The 16,970-nt window shown below is 33.1% G+C and overlaps 3 protein-coding genes across 3 annotated transcripts; 2 read left to right on the plus strand and 1 right to left on the minus strand.

Moving 5' to 3' along the window:
• Positions 1-1,131: 1,131 nt before the first annotated feature.
• Positions 1,132-4,518, plus strand: LOC133674037 (large ribosomal subunit protein bL35c). The gene is made up of 3 exons (XM_062094990.1): positions 1,132-1,510; positions 1,713-1,829; positions 4,228-4,518. The coding sequence occupies exons 1-3, from the start codon at positions 1,253-1,255 to the stop codon at positions 4,303-4,305; spliced, it is 453 nt and encodes a 150-aa protein (XP_061950974.1). The 5' UTR covers positions 1,132-1,252; the 3' UTR covers positions 4,306-4,518.
• Positions 4,519-9,884: 5,366 nt separating this feature from the next.
• LOC133674602 (uncharacterized) lies at positions 9,885-13,363 on the plus strand. Its single transcript, XM_062095806.1, has 6 exons — positions 9,885-10,222; positions 10,448-10,732; positions 10,832-11,005; positions 11,107-11,213; positions 11,605-11,939; positions 12,428-13,363. The coding sequence occupies exons 1-6, from the start codon at positions 10,055-10,057 to the stop codon at positions 13,042-13,044; spliced, it is 1,686 nt and encodes a 561-aa protein (XP_061951790.1). The 5' UTR covers positions 9,885-10,054; the 3' UTR covers positions 13,045-13,363.
• A 2,221-nt stretch (positions 13,364-15,584) lies between these two features.
• On the minus strand, positions 15,585-16,308 carry LOC133674720 (uncharacterized). The gene is made up of 2 exons (XM_062095929.1): positions 16,282-16,308; positions 15,585-16,115 (listed from the first exon to the last, which is right to left on the minus strand). Exons 1-2 carry the CDS (start codon positions 16,306-16,308, stop codon positions 15,585-15,587), a joined length of 558 nt encoding a protein of 185 aa, XP_061951913.1.
• Positions 16,309-16,970: the final 662 nt, after the last annotated feature.

Consider the following 16,970-nt stretch of genomic DNA (forward strand, 5'->3'; position numbering starts at 1 on the left):
TAACCCACTAAAGTTAACTCGTTGTTATCTGGTAAATAGACAAAAGATACAATAAACTTTTATCAATAAAAGACAACAATCAACAATATAACTTACCTTGATAGAATGTTTTAGAGTGATAATATATTCTATTTAGCCTAACTATGGATGATGTTGCTTCTAATTAAAGATAATCACACAAAAATAATCAAGCCTAAATCGATATAAACAAAAGCATATAAAAATATTTGTCTTCTATTAATGTCGCTGAATGCAGAAGACTTTGTAGTCTTTTTTTTTCTAAAAACAACAAGGTTCAGAGGGTATAAATACCCCTTGAACCATTTAGGTAAAAAGTTAGAACTTTTCATTTCTTAAGATAAAGATATATAGATTTTAGAGCATTAACCAACTTAAAACTCAAGAACAAATATTTTTGTTCCTTGAATTTAAAACTCTTTTAAGTCATTTATTGTCATAAATCATTCAATATTTTTCCCATAAATATACTAACTTTATCATTGGAGAGTCCTTATGTTCCTTGATTGTGACTGTTTTTGTAAGTATTCAAACTTATATTATAAATCTAAAGCTTCTTAAATTAAAAAGAAAAAATCTAAGCACTTGAATATATTGATTAACCACTATCTTAAATACTAAATAATCTCTTATTTGTATATTTTGAATTTTGAAACATCATCGACAAGGATAATAGTTAAAAATGATAAATATAAAAGTCCTTCTAACAAAAAAAAAGAGGTTTTTTGTAACAATAAAAATGATTTAAGGGTGAAATAGTCAATATTTTTAATCCAATTAATTTTAACATTAATTTTAAATACTATAATTGAATTCAATTATTTTATTTCAAACATAAAAATTATAATATGTTAATAATCGTGATTATTTATTTTATTTATTGTTATATTTGTGTGCTCTCACCATTTTGAATAGTACTTGCAAATCAAATAAAAAATTTACCTTTTAATTTATTAAAATAATTTCCCTCTAAGTAAATCATAATCACCATCGATACTTCTATATTATTTCTGCCCTTTTTTAAAAAATAAAAATAAAAATCGTGAAGAAAAATGGGTATGCAAATGCAAGTCTATCAAAGTCCATGTTGAGGCACTGTCCTCAGCAGTAAATAGAACAAAAGATTGAGGACTCCGATTCAGTCCTTCTGTTATCCACACAATATCACGTCACGCTTTCCTCCTTCGTATTCTTCCTTCAAAACGTTAGCAGAAACAAAGAAACAACAACAACAATGGCTTCCTTAACGGTGCTGTCTTTCAATTTGAAGTCATGCCCTTTACACTCTTTCCCAACCCGAGTCTCTTATGGGTCCGCTCAACTCGCTCCCCTCATCAAGGTTAACAGCTCGTTGAGACTCAGTTCGTGTCGTAACATTTCTGGGTCTGGCTCACTGTCTCCTCTAAAGCCATGTTCTATCACCTCACTCACTCAAAGGTTCCAGTCTCTCACCGTTTTCGCTGCTAAAGGCTATAAAATGAAAACCCACAAGGTCAGTCGCTCCTCATCTGTCTGTGGATTGGAATTGTGGTTTTAATTCTTTGTTGTTCAAAGTCTGTTGCTTTTTAAGTCAAATTTTCGAACTTTGTGGCCCAAAAGAAAAGAATTGGAATGCTTCAAGTCTAGCAATGATTAGCTAAATTGATTTTCTTATTTGAAAGTCTTGAACTTTGTGTGGTTTTTGTTGTTCATAGGCATCGGCAAAGAGATTCAGAGTGACTGGTAAAGGGAAAATAGTAAGGAGGAGAGCTGGGAAGCAGCATTTACTAGCAAAGAAGAATACTAAGAGGAAATTAAGACTCTCTAAAATGGTTTGTCTCTTTCAACATTCTATTTCATGCTTTACCTCGCTAGCTAGTGTAAATAGATAAAGTATAATTAATCTAGTTCAATTTAGCTTTCGTTCTTGCAATGCATTAGTGTTTATTTTTTACTTTATTTTTTGCGTGAGAGAGAATTCTTGTTTTCTTTCTCTTTCTTTCAAATTGTTTTAGCCTATAGGTTTTTGTCATTGGCTTCGTATAGGATCGTGTTCCACCTGAAATTAGTTTTCTTTCTAAATGTCAATTTGGGTTTTTTATTACTGTGTTTACATTTTATCCATAATTTTCTTGTTTTAGTTAAGTGATGGGAATTATGGACATGCTGCTCAATTTTTTGTTAGAAAGTCCTTCAGCTATCAAAAATGACTTATTGTTACAAAATACAGTTAAATGAGAGAATTTTGGCTGGTTATCTGGATACATTAATAAAAAAAACGATCTTTCATGTCAAAGTCATCATTATGAAGATGAAGATTAAATGCATATGTTTATATCAGAAGTTGGTATGGTGTCAAATTTGTTATAACATTGGATCTCTTGTGTGTCAAGAAGGAAACTTGGAGGGAAGGCAGGGGGCTTGTAAGAAGAACGAACAAGTTTTCAAAAAAACTTTGAATTATCTCATTTCAGAATGCTATTAGGGATTCTTCTTTCCAAAAAATTTTGGAGAGTAAACTGCTGCAGGTTTTTTTTGTTAATTTAAACATGATTGGTGGGAGACTGAAAATGTGAGCTAAAGGCTCGTTACATAGACCAAACAAATCTGGAGAAAATGAATATGGATTTATTAAGTTCTTTAGGTTACAGAAGTGTACTGGGGAAGAAACCATGATTTAGAATGCTACATCTGAGGGTATCTTGAGGACGTCCTTCCTTCTTGATTTGCTTGTTGTTAGATAATAAGTTTTGGTGTCTTATTATGTACCTTAGGACAAGGCTCTTCTTTCCTGGAAGTCCAGGTCTTAAAGAAATTGGAGAAATATATTATCCTGATTTTTTTGATGTTCTGAATCTACTCTCCCTTAGCCCCTTTCAAGTTCTTATGAGGGTATAAAGCTTATGAGAAGATGGTGGTTTTAGAAGGCATTATTTGTGGCCCCGCTTGAAGGTTTGAGTTTCAAGTAAGGAGGATTCAGGCTCCACATAGAAATTGTCGTCTTGGTCTAGCTGCCAGATAGGGTATTGTGAAGAATACTGTAACTATTTAACCATAATCTAGTTTTCACTTCCAGTCTCTTGTTACCTCTGGCATGGAATTTCATTGGTGTTCCCCACCTTTTCTTTTTGCATAGAAAGCATCAATAACTTCAGTGAATGATAGATGGGTGACCACTTTGAGAGTTGGTATGTCTTAAGTATTTGGTCTTGAAGATATTCTCCTTATGTATCTGGTTTTTACAAGAGATACATTTTTATGGTTTTTAAAGGAGTTCCATGTAGTTAGATTCTAGAGAATTGAAATGGGTAGTGAGTTAAAAAGGATCAATCAAGGAGGCTATGTGAGAATGGAGAGCAGATATAAAAGGGGTTTTGCTGAGCTGCATGCCAATTCTCTATGGTTTTTTGCTGTCCTTCTGTGGGATTCAGGAAGTTTATTCCTTGTTAACATCCTTCTTTGCATGCTCCTGCAAATTAGAGAGCAAGGTCCTATATTTAGGCATTAATTCAATCAAAGGGCATATAAATCCTAATTTGCAGCTTAATACTCCTGAGTGATCCATTTAAGCCTTCCCTCTAGTGCTGTAGCATTTCCCTTACTAATGCTATTTTATTACTGTTGAATCATGCGGTTTCTACTCTTCTAATCCTCTTAAAAAGAAACCTTCAAAATAGTATTTGAGGAGTTGGGGCATCATACTTACCATTAAGGGAGAACTTTCATGCTTGGATTCTTTGTCAAGACTCAAAAAGCCACGATCCTTTTTCTTTCTTTCTTTTTCTAAAGCTTTTCAACAATAATAGTATAGTACTGCTAGCAATAAGTGAGGGATTTGTGTGTTTCTGAGTGCAGGCATGTCTGCTTTATGTGTAATTGCTTACTGCAGTTCTTGAATGTGTGAGGTGGTTTTTCATGGAGACATCATTATATTTACTAAAATAGTTAAATAAAATGCCTAAAATATAGCCATTATCAGAATTTTACAGTAAGCTTACCTAAGACATGCCAGGATATTAGTCAGCTGGGTGTTTCTAGGAAACAGAAAAGACTTGCTTTTAGTTGCTAGCATGAACATTGATTCAATTTCACAGAGTCTATGATGCTTTGGCACATATAACATATTATCATAGTTCAATGAGTCGAGGTTTATTTATGTACTTGTTTCTGGATTGCTGTTTGGGCTTCAATATAAAATCCTTTCACTCATATTAGTGTATTTATGTGCAGCACCCTGTTAGTAGGAGTGACTATGACAATGTGATTGGCGCCTTGCCGTATCTTAAAGTAAACAGAAAAGCAACATAAGTGATGATCTCCATGTTCTATGGGAAATTCCCCAGCGGTTCGGTTTTGGTTTCCTTGCATTTATGCAGCAGACAAGTACTCTTGATTCCCATGTTCACCCAATCCAGTTAATTCAGTTAAGGCATTGTAATTGAAATTAGCTTTACATGCCTATTTCTTTAAACAGAATTCTGTATCAATGCAGAAGATTACACTGTTCTTCCTTAGGATAAAGTGGCTCCAGACATTGGAGCGGTTCACAGGTGGAGCTTGAGGATCCTGAGCTTTTTGCCAGGTAGAATGATCGTCAGTAGAACTAAAGAACCATGGGAGCCAACGTTTGGGCTTCCTTTTTCTCGCCATGCATAGGTGGCCTGATCCCTGGCCATGAGCCTATGACACCAACAAAAATGTCAGCAGAGAAGTTGAATGCACGCATCTAATTAGCCTTGAAATCACGGAAATTACACACCTAAATGAAATCATACATCTTTAGCCTTGAAACTTAAAAGTGTTCGTGTATATATAAAATGCAAACAAAAAAAATGATACTTAATATAGATTTAAAATTTTTGGATTGAAACAGTGTTTTGACTTCTTTATCTTTCTTAATTAAACTGACGAGGGTTGTTTTCTGGGTTTTTTTTTTAAATCTTTTTTAGAGTTTACCAAGCATTGCTGAATTAATTAGGGTCTAAATGTTTTTGCACAATATAATAATTGTTTTACTCTTAAAAGCAAGGTGGCATGTATCTTTCACTCGTATTTTTATCTTTTTAAGTTTAATTGTATAGTAAATTATTGAAATTACCCCTATCATCCAAAAAAAACACTAGTATGTAGGGGTATTTGTGTATTTTTCTTGTTTTTCCGTTAATAATTGGTTTTCTTGCTCTCTTTTTTTCCACTTCCTATGGGATTTTCATTTGTTTTGGAAAAAAACATGGGTTCCCTGGCTTTTTGAAAAAGAATCTAGTTTATTGAGTTATCGAGTCAATTTATATAAATTATTTTCAATAAAACAATGCTATATTTTTTTAAATAAATTCTTCAGAGTGGACCAATCAAGTTTGGATAGAATTTAGCCAACTTAATTAGACCAATAAAAACCTAGTCAAGTCAATTAGATTTTACTAATTCAATATCTTTTTTAATTATGATTCTTGATTTAACTGTTCTTTTTTATTTGGAAAGAATTGAATTTCGAGCTATGTAAATAAATTCCCATTTCTGAACTCTGTAAACCTGGAAGTCTTGTGTTACGAGAAGAATCTTTCATTGTGTGCAAGAGATTGATAGAAAAAATAATGACGTAATGGAAACCAATGCAATCTACTGGTGGGACTAAATCACCAAATAAATAAATGCATGTATTGGAAACAAACTAGTGAAATTAATAGGGTTTTTATTTTTCAGATTGCGGTTAATACCGTGTTTTTAAAAAATATATATTTTTTAATGTTTTTAGATCATTTTAACGCACTTATATTAAAAATAATTTTAAAAAAATAAAAAATATATATATTTTTTAATTTATTTTTAAATAAAAAAACATTTTAAACTACAACTATTATCACACTTTCAAATCTATTTTATAAATAAAAAAAATAAGAAGATTCCCTTTTTTATTCGAGGGTGGAGGATTCGATGCTCGAGCTTTTACTTTTCTAGGTCTCGATCTCAATCAAAAACCATCAATTATGACTTGATCAATGGAATTGCAGCTGCATCGTGGGCTGCCGGATTCAGCCTTTTATTTATTGTCGATGGAATTTTCGTACAAAGCATCAAGTTGTTGATTTTTTATTTTTATTTTTGAGAAAAACTAGCTGTTGAATTCTTCTCGGCCCTTATACTGCAACACCAAATTCATCTCCTGGGAAAATGTTTTTGACCGATGAAGCTTGTTCTATTGTAAATATATTATTGGAAAAATGGCATTTTTAGTCCTCTGGCTATCACTTCATTCTCAATTCTGTCCCCGAGAAACAAGAATCCAATTGGATTCCCAATTTCCCACCTATCACGCACTATCCAAAATAGCCCTTGTCATTCGAATAATGGCTTCAACGGCATCTCTTTAATGCAACACAAGTCCACATCTTTTATGATTTCTAGGGGAAAAACTGTGAGGTGAGGAATAATTGCGTAATGCTCAATAGATAAGGGACCCAATTGAAAAACATTTCTTTTAGGGACCCAAATAGTTTCGCGACAAATGAATCCTTTGACATAAAATTTGACACGGTAAGACTTTTTTTAATCTATTTTTTTCGCTATAGACTTTTTATTAACCATGATAAGTTCTCTTTTCAAGAATCACTGCTTGTTGAGTCGTTTTTTTGCTGCGGGTAAATTATTTTTTAAAATTATAAATAAAATATTAAGTTTGGGAGAGTGTTTTTCTGTAGTGTTGTTAAACCTAACAGGCAGACCAATAATAATATGGTTTGGATTTTTTTAAAAATCAAAATGATAAATAAACTATATAAAAGTAAATTAAAACCAAATAATTCAACAAAAACCAAAACAAAATACATGATGAAGATTAATTCAAAATAAACCAAATGCTTAACAAATTTTCAGTATCACATATTTTTTATAAGAAAAATTGAGACGATAATATACTTTATCAACCCAAGTTTTGTAGCCTAGTTTGTCGAGTCTATGATTTGAGTCATGGAACCTAATGGGTTTATATTTTTTTATATTTTCAATTTTTTTTAACTAATTAGAGGAAAAAAATCATTTTAAAAATCTAAAAGATCAAGCTGAAAAAAAAATAAAGGAACAAAAAAATGTAAAAGGACATTTTTTTTTTTTGACATGGTGACATGATAAAGAGGCTCAAGCCAACTTAAGTTAACTGGCTACATCCGTGATCTAGATTATGAGATCATAATTATTTTTTAAAAAATCAAATTTGAAAAAAATAATCCAACAAAAAAAGTAGAAATACATCGCGAATTAGCCAATTAAATATGAATGGAAGAAATTGGGAAAAAAAACCAGTTTGAGTCAAACTGAGTTAGCATAACAAATCGATAATTTGCATAATAAAGGGCAAGTCAACCTGAGTTAACCCACTAAACCCGCGACTCAGGTAATAAAATTGAGATAACTCGATAGAAAAGAAAACAAAGGAAATCACAAAAGCTTTTTTTTTTAAAAAAAAAACAATGTTAATGATGAAATTAGAAAAAAAAAGCTCATTTTGTTTTTTAAAAATATCAACTCGCAACAACTTTTCAAACCTTAAGACCTGGGTTATTAGACTGGAAGCACCATATCTAGAGAAAACGATGAAATCCAATCCCTAATCAATTAAATATTGAAAGATGAAATAAAAAAAATAGTAATTAAAAAAATGAAAATCAAAATCAAAATAAAAAATAAATTGGAGGATATCTATAATTTTTTTATTGAAAGGTGAAATTGAAAAGAAAAATCAATTTACCAAAAGGATAAAAAAATCAAAAGAATAAAGATCAAATTGAAAAAATAACAGATTATAAATTAAGATTGAATGATGAAATTGAAAATAAATAAAATTTTTATAAGAGATAAAAAAAAATAAAAAATAAAAAATAAAAAAGAATAAAAACCAAATTGAAAAAAATAATATATAATAAATTTAGATTGAAGGATAAAATTGAAGACAAATAAAATCTGCATAACAAGGGCACTTCCCCAACTAGAGGAGGTTGCCATGAAGATTTCAACGACCTGATGGGAGGGAGTTTTTATTTGGCTGAAGGCGCACACACCAACAACTATTTTTTATTAAAATATTAATTTGTATTCATTAAAAGACTAAATTGTCCATAATAAACTTTATAAATAGCAAAAAGACTAAAAAGCCCTTGTATGCAAGATATTTTTATTTTATTTTAAGGGTGATAGAGTGGAAAAGATAAATGAGTAATTTATTATGCTTAAAATAGTAAAAAAACAACTCAAGTAATGATCAATAAACCTTGTAAAAAGGATCAAAGTACCTTTAATACCAATGACATTGATTTTTTGGGAAGGGAAAAATACTAATTACACAAATATGATGAAAATAGTAATTCGAGTTTCCATGTACAATAATTTTCCCTTTCCCTTTAGATTTTTTTATATATATATTGATAAAGAAAAATCGAAATTGGACAATTCAACACCTCAAAAACCCAAAGAGTCGTGGTGGAGCCTAGGCAAGAATGAGAGATATGATTGAATCTTACAACTGGTAGTACAAGTGTGAGAGAGAGTACTTTCTAGGCAACTGAGGAGGTTTGGATTCCATCTCATGACCTTCCAAGTCGTTTTCGGCAGGCAAATGACTCGGTGATGCTCTCTCGCTCGCTCGCACGCACGCACGCACGCACGCACTTGTGTAGTATAATTGGACACGGCCATCCCATTTCCATTCCCATGCATGCATGCAAGCGATTATCATTCACTTGCCTGCTCTTCTCCACTTTTTCCATTCTCCAAACAGAACCTTATCCACTTACAGGATTAGGGAAAAACAAATTCTCCATTGGTATCAGAAAAGCATCTCCATCTAGGTAGCCCTCCTGCTTTCTGTGTTCTAGGGATCTTGACTTGAGATTATTGCATTATTTTAAACATATAATTGTTATGCCGCACTACAAATTAAATATTATTAGTTTTGCGAACCTAATCGCCCTCAATCATCATAATTTCCACTAGGTTATACATCAATCAACATTTTTTTTATTTTTTATAGGTTTAATTAATGTGTTGAAAATAATTAATAATTTTTTTTCCAACTAAACCCTCCTAAAATTTCTTAATCACCACATGAGAGACTTGAAGTTCTTTGCAAAATTATTTTTTTTAATCTAAATCTCAATTTTTAAAAAACTATTGAATGTTGACTAATCTGATTGAGTCGAGTCAGATTATTAAAAAATAAAAGTTTTCTGATATTGATATACTCTATTCACAAAACTCAAATTTAAAACTTTATTTAAAAAAATAAGTATTGAGTCAACTAGAATTAATAACTTCAATCTGATTTTTTATTTATATCAAGTATTAGGTTGATAAATAAAGAATATTCTTTGCAAGGTACTAAATATATTTATATTATTACTAAATTAGAGCATTAAAACTCAATCTTTGCTGTCAAGCTCTTCCTATAGATTCTGACACTTAATCCCATTATCTTGGGGTTGCTAATTTTGACACTCCAAGCCTTAATCAACTAATTTAAACACTCTTAACAATAATTAGAAAGAGCAGATGTAGCTGGCTACCTTATACAGCCTTCCATACCCTAACTTCTCCCCTGTCATCATCACACCAGTCTACGTGTAAACTCCAGGAGCACATTCTTCAGAAGCAACCTACAGATCAATTGACACGTTTCCGACCAAACCAACAACCGCCGTCATTTTAAGGAATCACCAGGCCCCACAATTTATCCAATTACTCATACGTGTCGGCTACAACGCGCGTATTAAATCCATATTAAAATCCCAAACCACCCTCCACTTTCAAACTCCTCTCGCTCTCCTAGCCCAAGCCCACTCCCGTAATTTCACTAGACAAGCAGGTGACACACGGGTTCTCACAGGTGCTAGCCGTAAAAAAAAACACCGTTAAAGTCTCTCTCTAGGCCTAGGGTTTTCACTTATAAATCATCTTTCCGATATTTCCTGCGTGTGAATCTTCAACAAAAAAAAAAAAAAAAAGAGAGAGAGAAGAAAATAAATCATTTTTATTTTTCTTTGAAATCTCCGGGGAAGATTTGTGGTTGATGAATTCAGGGGACTTGAAGGGACAACGTGAAACGACGTCGAGTTCGTCGTCGTCGTCGTCGCGGGGCAAAAGAGCAGCAGTGAAGCTAGAGATCGTAGAGGATCCATTAGAGGAAAAATATGGACCTCTTCACAAGCGATCCAAAGCTTCACAAACCATTCAGCAGGTAATTTTTAGATTTTTTTTGAACATTTTATTTTTTCGTTTTTGATTTCTGAGAAAATCAAGAAAACCAGGGAAACTGGAATTTTTTAATTTTTGGGGTCAACATATAAAGACTTCAGGAAATTAGAGGTTTTCTTTTTTTTTGGGTTTTAATTAGGGTTAATTTTGCATGGTTATAGAGATTGTATTGCTATTAATTGCGTTTAGTTTGTAATTTGATGATCAGTGGGGTGCGGGTGCTAATGCAGTACCGGTTTCTGCTGCGGAATATAATCCGTTAGACGAGCCTAGTCCGCTTGGATTGCAGTTGAGGAAGAGCCCATCTTTGTTGGATTTGATTCAAATGAGGCTTACTCAAGGGAATAATGCTTCCGCGCTCGGAACTCAAGAGACGGAGAAGCAGAATCTAGGTGTTAAGAAGGAGAGTAAGAGTGCACCTGCTTCTGGCTCCATGGACAAGCTTAAGGCTTCAAATTTCCCTGCCTCCATTTTGAGGATTGGGAGCTGGGAGGTAATGAATGGTTTTCTGTTGTTGGTATGTGTTGTTTTGGTGGTGAATTAATTGTATAGAGGTTGCTGAGGATTTATTTTTTTAATTTGAATTTGGCAGTATAAATCGAGATATGAAGGTGATTTGGTGGCCAAGTGTTACTTTGCAAAGCATAAGCTGGTTTGGGAAGTTCTTGAAGGTGGTCTTAAGAGTAAGATTGAAATACAGTGGTCTGATATTATGGCTCTCAAGGCAAACTGTCCTGACAATGAACCTGCGACATTGAATGTTGTGGTAATGTATTCACCTTTTCGTTTGTTTTTTTAACGATGGGTGTTTTTATGGCTAGGGCTGTACTAATCTGGACTTTTTTTTTTTTTTTGTGTATGATGCAGCTTGCCAGACAGCCCCTCTTCTTCAGGGAAACTAATCCTCAGCCCCGAAAACATACCTTGTGGCAGGCAACGGCAGATTTTACTGATGGACAGGCTAGCATACACAAGTAAGATAGTTGCACCATATTACTCTGTTTTTCACTCTTTGATTGGTAGGTGTGTCCTGCATGTGATGGATTTTCTTTGTTCCATTTTTATCCACCTTTTGTTTTAGGTATTTTGAAAATGCCCAATCTTCTGCTTTGCACATTTAGAAAGTCATACTGTGTAAATTGATTTGGAAGAAAATAATGTTACTAATCTATTCTCTTTCTTCACCTCATATTTCATTTTTGTAGTTATTCAAACAGAAAACTGAGGCTAACATGTCATACATTGAGTACAAATCTTCTGAATACATCACTCTTAAATAATATAATCATGGAGGATGCACTTATTTTGAAATTTTCTTATCCACGAGGCATTGATACTCAAATTTTTGTTGATGTGGTTTTGTAGGCAACATTTTCTGCAATGTCCAGAAGGGCTGTTAAATAAACATTTTGAAAAGTTGATCCAGTGTGACATGCGTTTGAACTTCTTAAGTCAACAGCCAGAGATAATTTTGGATTCACCATATTTTGAACAGAGACCATCTGTTTTTGAGGATCTGGATGATTCAAAAAGTCAAGATTTTAATCAAGTGGAGTCGGCTAAGGTATCTGTTGTTTCTGGCTTCCAGGATCTAGCATCACCATCTGCAGCTCAATCATCTTCCTTAGAGATTGAGAAGGGGGATCCCACTGCTTCGACATCAGACCCTATGTCCCGAGAAGCTCCTTCTCCCAGCTCAGGTATGATGAAGTCTTGACTTCGCTTTCACTATGTTTTAAGAAAGATGTCATTTATGATAGTTTTTTAAACGTAGCGCTTTTAAAAATTCTGGCAATATACAAGTGCTAGTGTTGCAAAAGTGCATTCTGCAATGAACTTCACATAAGATTCAGAGGTTTGGAACTTTTTCCATAATCTCTTCTTGCTTGATGTCATGTAGTTCATATGTTTGGAGTTTTTCGCACTATCTCCTCTTAAGAGTCAAAAACCTTGGTGCACGATGTTTTGTCTCCAGTCACATCACCTTCGATCCCTATGTGTCGTGGTTTCTATCAATTTTTGTTTTTTGTTTCTATAGCAGCTAGGATCCTAGCATTATTCCTTTTCCTTTAAAATGATGTTCAAAGCCTTGTGAATGTTTTCGGATCTGTTTCTAAAGCTTACGAGTATTACGGGTGCATATCTACCCCCTAATCTAAACTGTCACTGATTGATCATCTTGTACCAGTGATGGACAGTCGTGCAATTGAAGGGAGGGGGATTTGTGAAGCTGTTGATTCTAAAGCACCAAGGAACTGGGATCAGATTAAAGTTCCAGGGTTGCCCCCTTCTATGTCGATGACTGATCTTATGAACCACATTGGGAACTGTATTTCAGAACAGATGACCTCTGGAAATCAACCCTTTTCTGCTGATGGGTCAGAATGCCAGGACATGCTAGAGGACATCGCACAGTACCTTCTTAGCGACACCCAACAAACAACATCCTCTGATGAGAAAGGGATCATGGCAAGGGTCAACTCTCTCTGTTGCCTTCTGCAGAAGGACCCTGCTTCAACCCAGAACTTGCAGGGCAACGGGGAAAGTTTCTTTGAAGAGTCTAACAATGGGAAGGGCGTTCTGCTAAACCACTCCAATGAATCATTTCATGAGAATAAAGTTAGAGGTGATATCAGAGGCTCTGAAGGTAGCAGTAGCAAGGATATTTCTGGCAGCAAGCCGGCACCAGGAATGTCAAGGAAAGACTCGTTTGGGGACCTGCTACTTCATCTCCCTCGAATAGCATCTCTTCCAAAGTTCTTATTCAATATTTCTGAAGATGATGGTTACAGTCAAGATAGATAGTGAATTGTGTTGTTTAATAATCAGAAGATGGTAAAAATCAAGCTAGATAGTTGATCTGTCTCAACTTGTGAATGGAGATTTGTTGCGTTGTTTAATATAAATCTAATGCGTCCAAGCAGATGCTACCATTAGTTTGAATCGTGGGAAAGAACTGAGATTCCGGAACCTGGTTTGATGAAGAATCATGATAAAAGCCCATGTACAAATCTCACGTAGTTGTAGCTGTATTGATCGCCATTCATTTCCCATGAATTACATAATAATCGTTATCTGTAACCATTCTTTTCCCTTGAATCACATTATTATAACGTTGATCTTCTCCCCCTATTTTTCATCCCCCCTAACTGCAAGAGCTGTTAGCCTTTATATCTGGTAAATTTATTTCGAGGCCAGGAATCTTGCTGATTTTCATACCATTGCGTTTGCTCCTAGAGCTTTGACACCCGTTTATTGTTTTGTTGCATGTGCTGGTATAGAAGAACGATCTTTTCTCAAGAGTTCTCCATACAAAATACTACACCAAATCACTGCTATGCACACCTCCAAGGAATCTTGCCTATATATTATGGACCCATTATTATACGCTTAATTCTATTTGGAGAATTGTCTGCATTAAAGGCTAAAAGAATAATCTACAAGGTCACAAGTGTGGAAATAACTGGTGTTTTCAGCGTAGTATATTTCCAAAACAACATGCGAAAAAAATCAAAAGAAATCCTTCGGACAGACCATTCCCACTTGACATGATGTTCCATAGAGAAACTTCTTTGGCGATGGCGCCGCCGTTTGGCACGAGATGATGAACTTGTTCTTGAAGACAACGTGGATGTCCTTTTCTTCACCTAATTATTAATACATTTATATACTTTAAATATATATTAATTATTTTATTTTTTATTAATTAATAAATAATAATATAGCCCAACCAATAATATATGAATATCTAAATTTTTTACTCAATAAATAATAAATAAGATAAATATTAAAAAATCAACCCACAAGTCACTATTATCATCCGGACAACTCTTCTTGAATTAGATATACCTGTGACTGGATTACAAATTAATTCACTTTTCATCAGAAATTACTTTTCAAAATTAAATTACTTTTCACCATTTTTTTTCCTAAAAAAAACTACTTACCAAGCAAGCAAACAATAGTATTTATCTAAATTCCTAGGAATATATACACAGCCCGTGTCAATTAGTGGAAACATCAGTAGGCTAGTTAAGGAAATCACCAGCCCTGCTCCCAGTTAAAAACTCCTTACACGAGACCATGTGATGACTTGAAAAAAAATGGGGAGCAGTCCTAAAAGATGCAATATTATTACTGTAATAAGGATGTGTTTAAAAGGTATATATTCGTGTAAATCATATTTTTACAAATTTTAATTTATTTTGTTTAAAATAATTTTTTTATGTGTTTTTAAATTATTTTAATTTATTAATGTCAAAAATAATTTTTAAAAATAAATTTTTTTTATATATTTCTAAATAAAAAATACTTTAAACTATTATCATTAATATAACCTTAAACATGTCGTAACTTGAGGCTGGACGGGAAGATGATCAGGCCTATCCTGTACCGCTGTGGAGGGTGAAGGAGTAATCTTATTTTTGGTAAAGAGCAGTGCCATTACATGGTTCGCACAATCTCTGTTGGAAAGAGAGATTGCTAAGATTATTCCAGCAGCACAGTCAATTAAGAAGACAAATGGCTGCAACAATGAGGGAAACAATGCAGAGAGGAGTTATTATTTTGGTTGCTTCGTCGACGCAGAACATGCTGTCTGATTAAGAATATTATTTTAAAAAAAATAAAAACAATATCTATTGATAACAAAATTGAGTTGACCACAGGTTGGCAGAGATTTATTTTAAGTCAAACTTCAATGCAATTAGTTCCAATTCCTGTGATTTTTAGTATCTTTCACATGGTTCCTTAAAGAGATGATGAATATTTCCCTACACACAATAACTTCCCACGAAAATCATAATACCTCAATTATTTTATTTATGAATTTCTATATTTTTCTATTACTTGAGAATTTTGAAAATTGATTAAGGAAGTATACTCCTTTATCAAGGTTTTTTTTTTTTTTTATATATATAGGAATAGATCGTTAATAAGATATAAAATTTTATGAATGCAGTATTATTCATGAATAATTGAAATAGAGAGTCTTCTAAGATTGAGGGGCTCGTTACTTACTTCAACTATTCTCCATGTTCTTCGAATGGATATCTGAGTTATTGAGAGGGTTGCCAAAAAAATAATAGTTAGATTACTATATAACTTTTCTTCCTTAAACATGAATATTTGTCTTTGATTAGACAAGAGAAAAAAACAAAATCCATGCATTAAGTAACAATAAATAAATTAACAAATACCATGCATGCTGCAAAACTATAAATAATTCTATATTAGAAATTAGATCTAAAATTGATTCAACTCATCAAATTTAGTCTTGTAATAATGAAAAAGATCCTTGGAAAAAAAATTCGTCATAGAAACCTCCATTACGTAATTTTCCCTAGCTAACTTTGATCTATCTTGATCAATTTCATTGACAAAGTAATGTGTCCTTCAGCTTTATACCCGTCCTCTTCAAGCCTCACAAGTTCATAGCGGCCTTCTGTTTTACCTGACAAATCTGGTAGAGGTATCTTAGCCCTACCCACCAATCTCATGCCATCAGAGGTTCCTGGGTTGCTCTCGGACGAGGATCCACACCTAAGCACCTCAACATGCAAAAACCTGCAATCCCTGGACTCGTCTAATTCGATACGATACTTCTGGTTCCATGCAAGATCTGGTGACCCTGAGACGAATTCTGTTGCAAGTTGATCATCAGGGTAAACCCAAAACAACACACAGTAATTCCTGTTGAATACTGAAGGATAGTTGCTAGGGTTGTCTATGCCCTCTGCATGGTGGATGCTTAAGACCAAACCAATTCTATTGTCTCTCTCGTTGGCTATTCTCTTATTCTTTGTAAGCTTTCTTCTGTTCATAATTGTATTCGTCAGATCTTTGTTTGAACGGCCTCTTTTCCTATACAAACTAGCCTGCGCACAACATTAAAAGGAAGAAAAATAATCAAATTAACTTCAAGTACAAATGATAGCAAGATTATAGGTTAATTAAGAAGCACTTGAAGGAACATGAGATGTTATAGTAGTTTGCCCTAAATTTTCATGCACTGCTACCACATGAAAATCCAAAGAAACTTACCCTTTGTTTCTTCTGCACCTCAGTCATATCAGTATTCATGATCAAGAAAAACTGTGTTGATGGAGAAGAAGAGAACAATTAAATTTAAAGAGAGAAACTCTAGCTAGTTAACAACCGACATCGGATTTCTGTTGTCGTTCGAAGTTAAAAAACGTAGACTTGGTTAACTTACAAGGCTTATCTTAATATATTCGGAGTCGGAACGGTTACCACTAGAAATTAGGGTTTCTCTAGAGATAGAGTTAGAGATTAACTAAAAAATTATAATAATTACTTAATACGTCACCCTAATTTATGTGCGAATTTATTAATTAATAGTACCATATATACCGTTTACTGAAGAAAGAAATGAAAAAAAAATCTACATTATTCCATTTTTTTTTCTAATTAATAATATTTATATTATATTAAATTATTCATTGATACTAAAGGATGGAAATGCGTATAAGCGAACCAGGTTTTTACTATATTTATTATTTATCCCAAAATAAATTTAGATATTCGTATTTTATTTATTGAGTTTTCAGCATTTATTCATATGTTCACTATTTTACTATTATTTATTATTTGATATAAAATAAAAAAGTTACATATGTGTGTGTTATGTGAATATTAGGGTGTGCATATATTAAATTGATTCAAAAAAATATAAATGTAATACAAATGTTATATATATTGGGTGGGTTAAG

The sequence above is a fragment of the Populus nigra genome, chromosome 15, assembly GCF_951802175.1.
Source record: "Populus nigra chromosome 15, ddPopNigr1.1, whole genome shotgun sequence".
In the NCBI taxonomy this organism is placed as follows: Eukaryota; Viridiplantae; Streptophyta; class Magnoliopsida; order Malpighiales; family Salicaceae; genus Populus; species Populus nigra.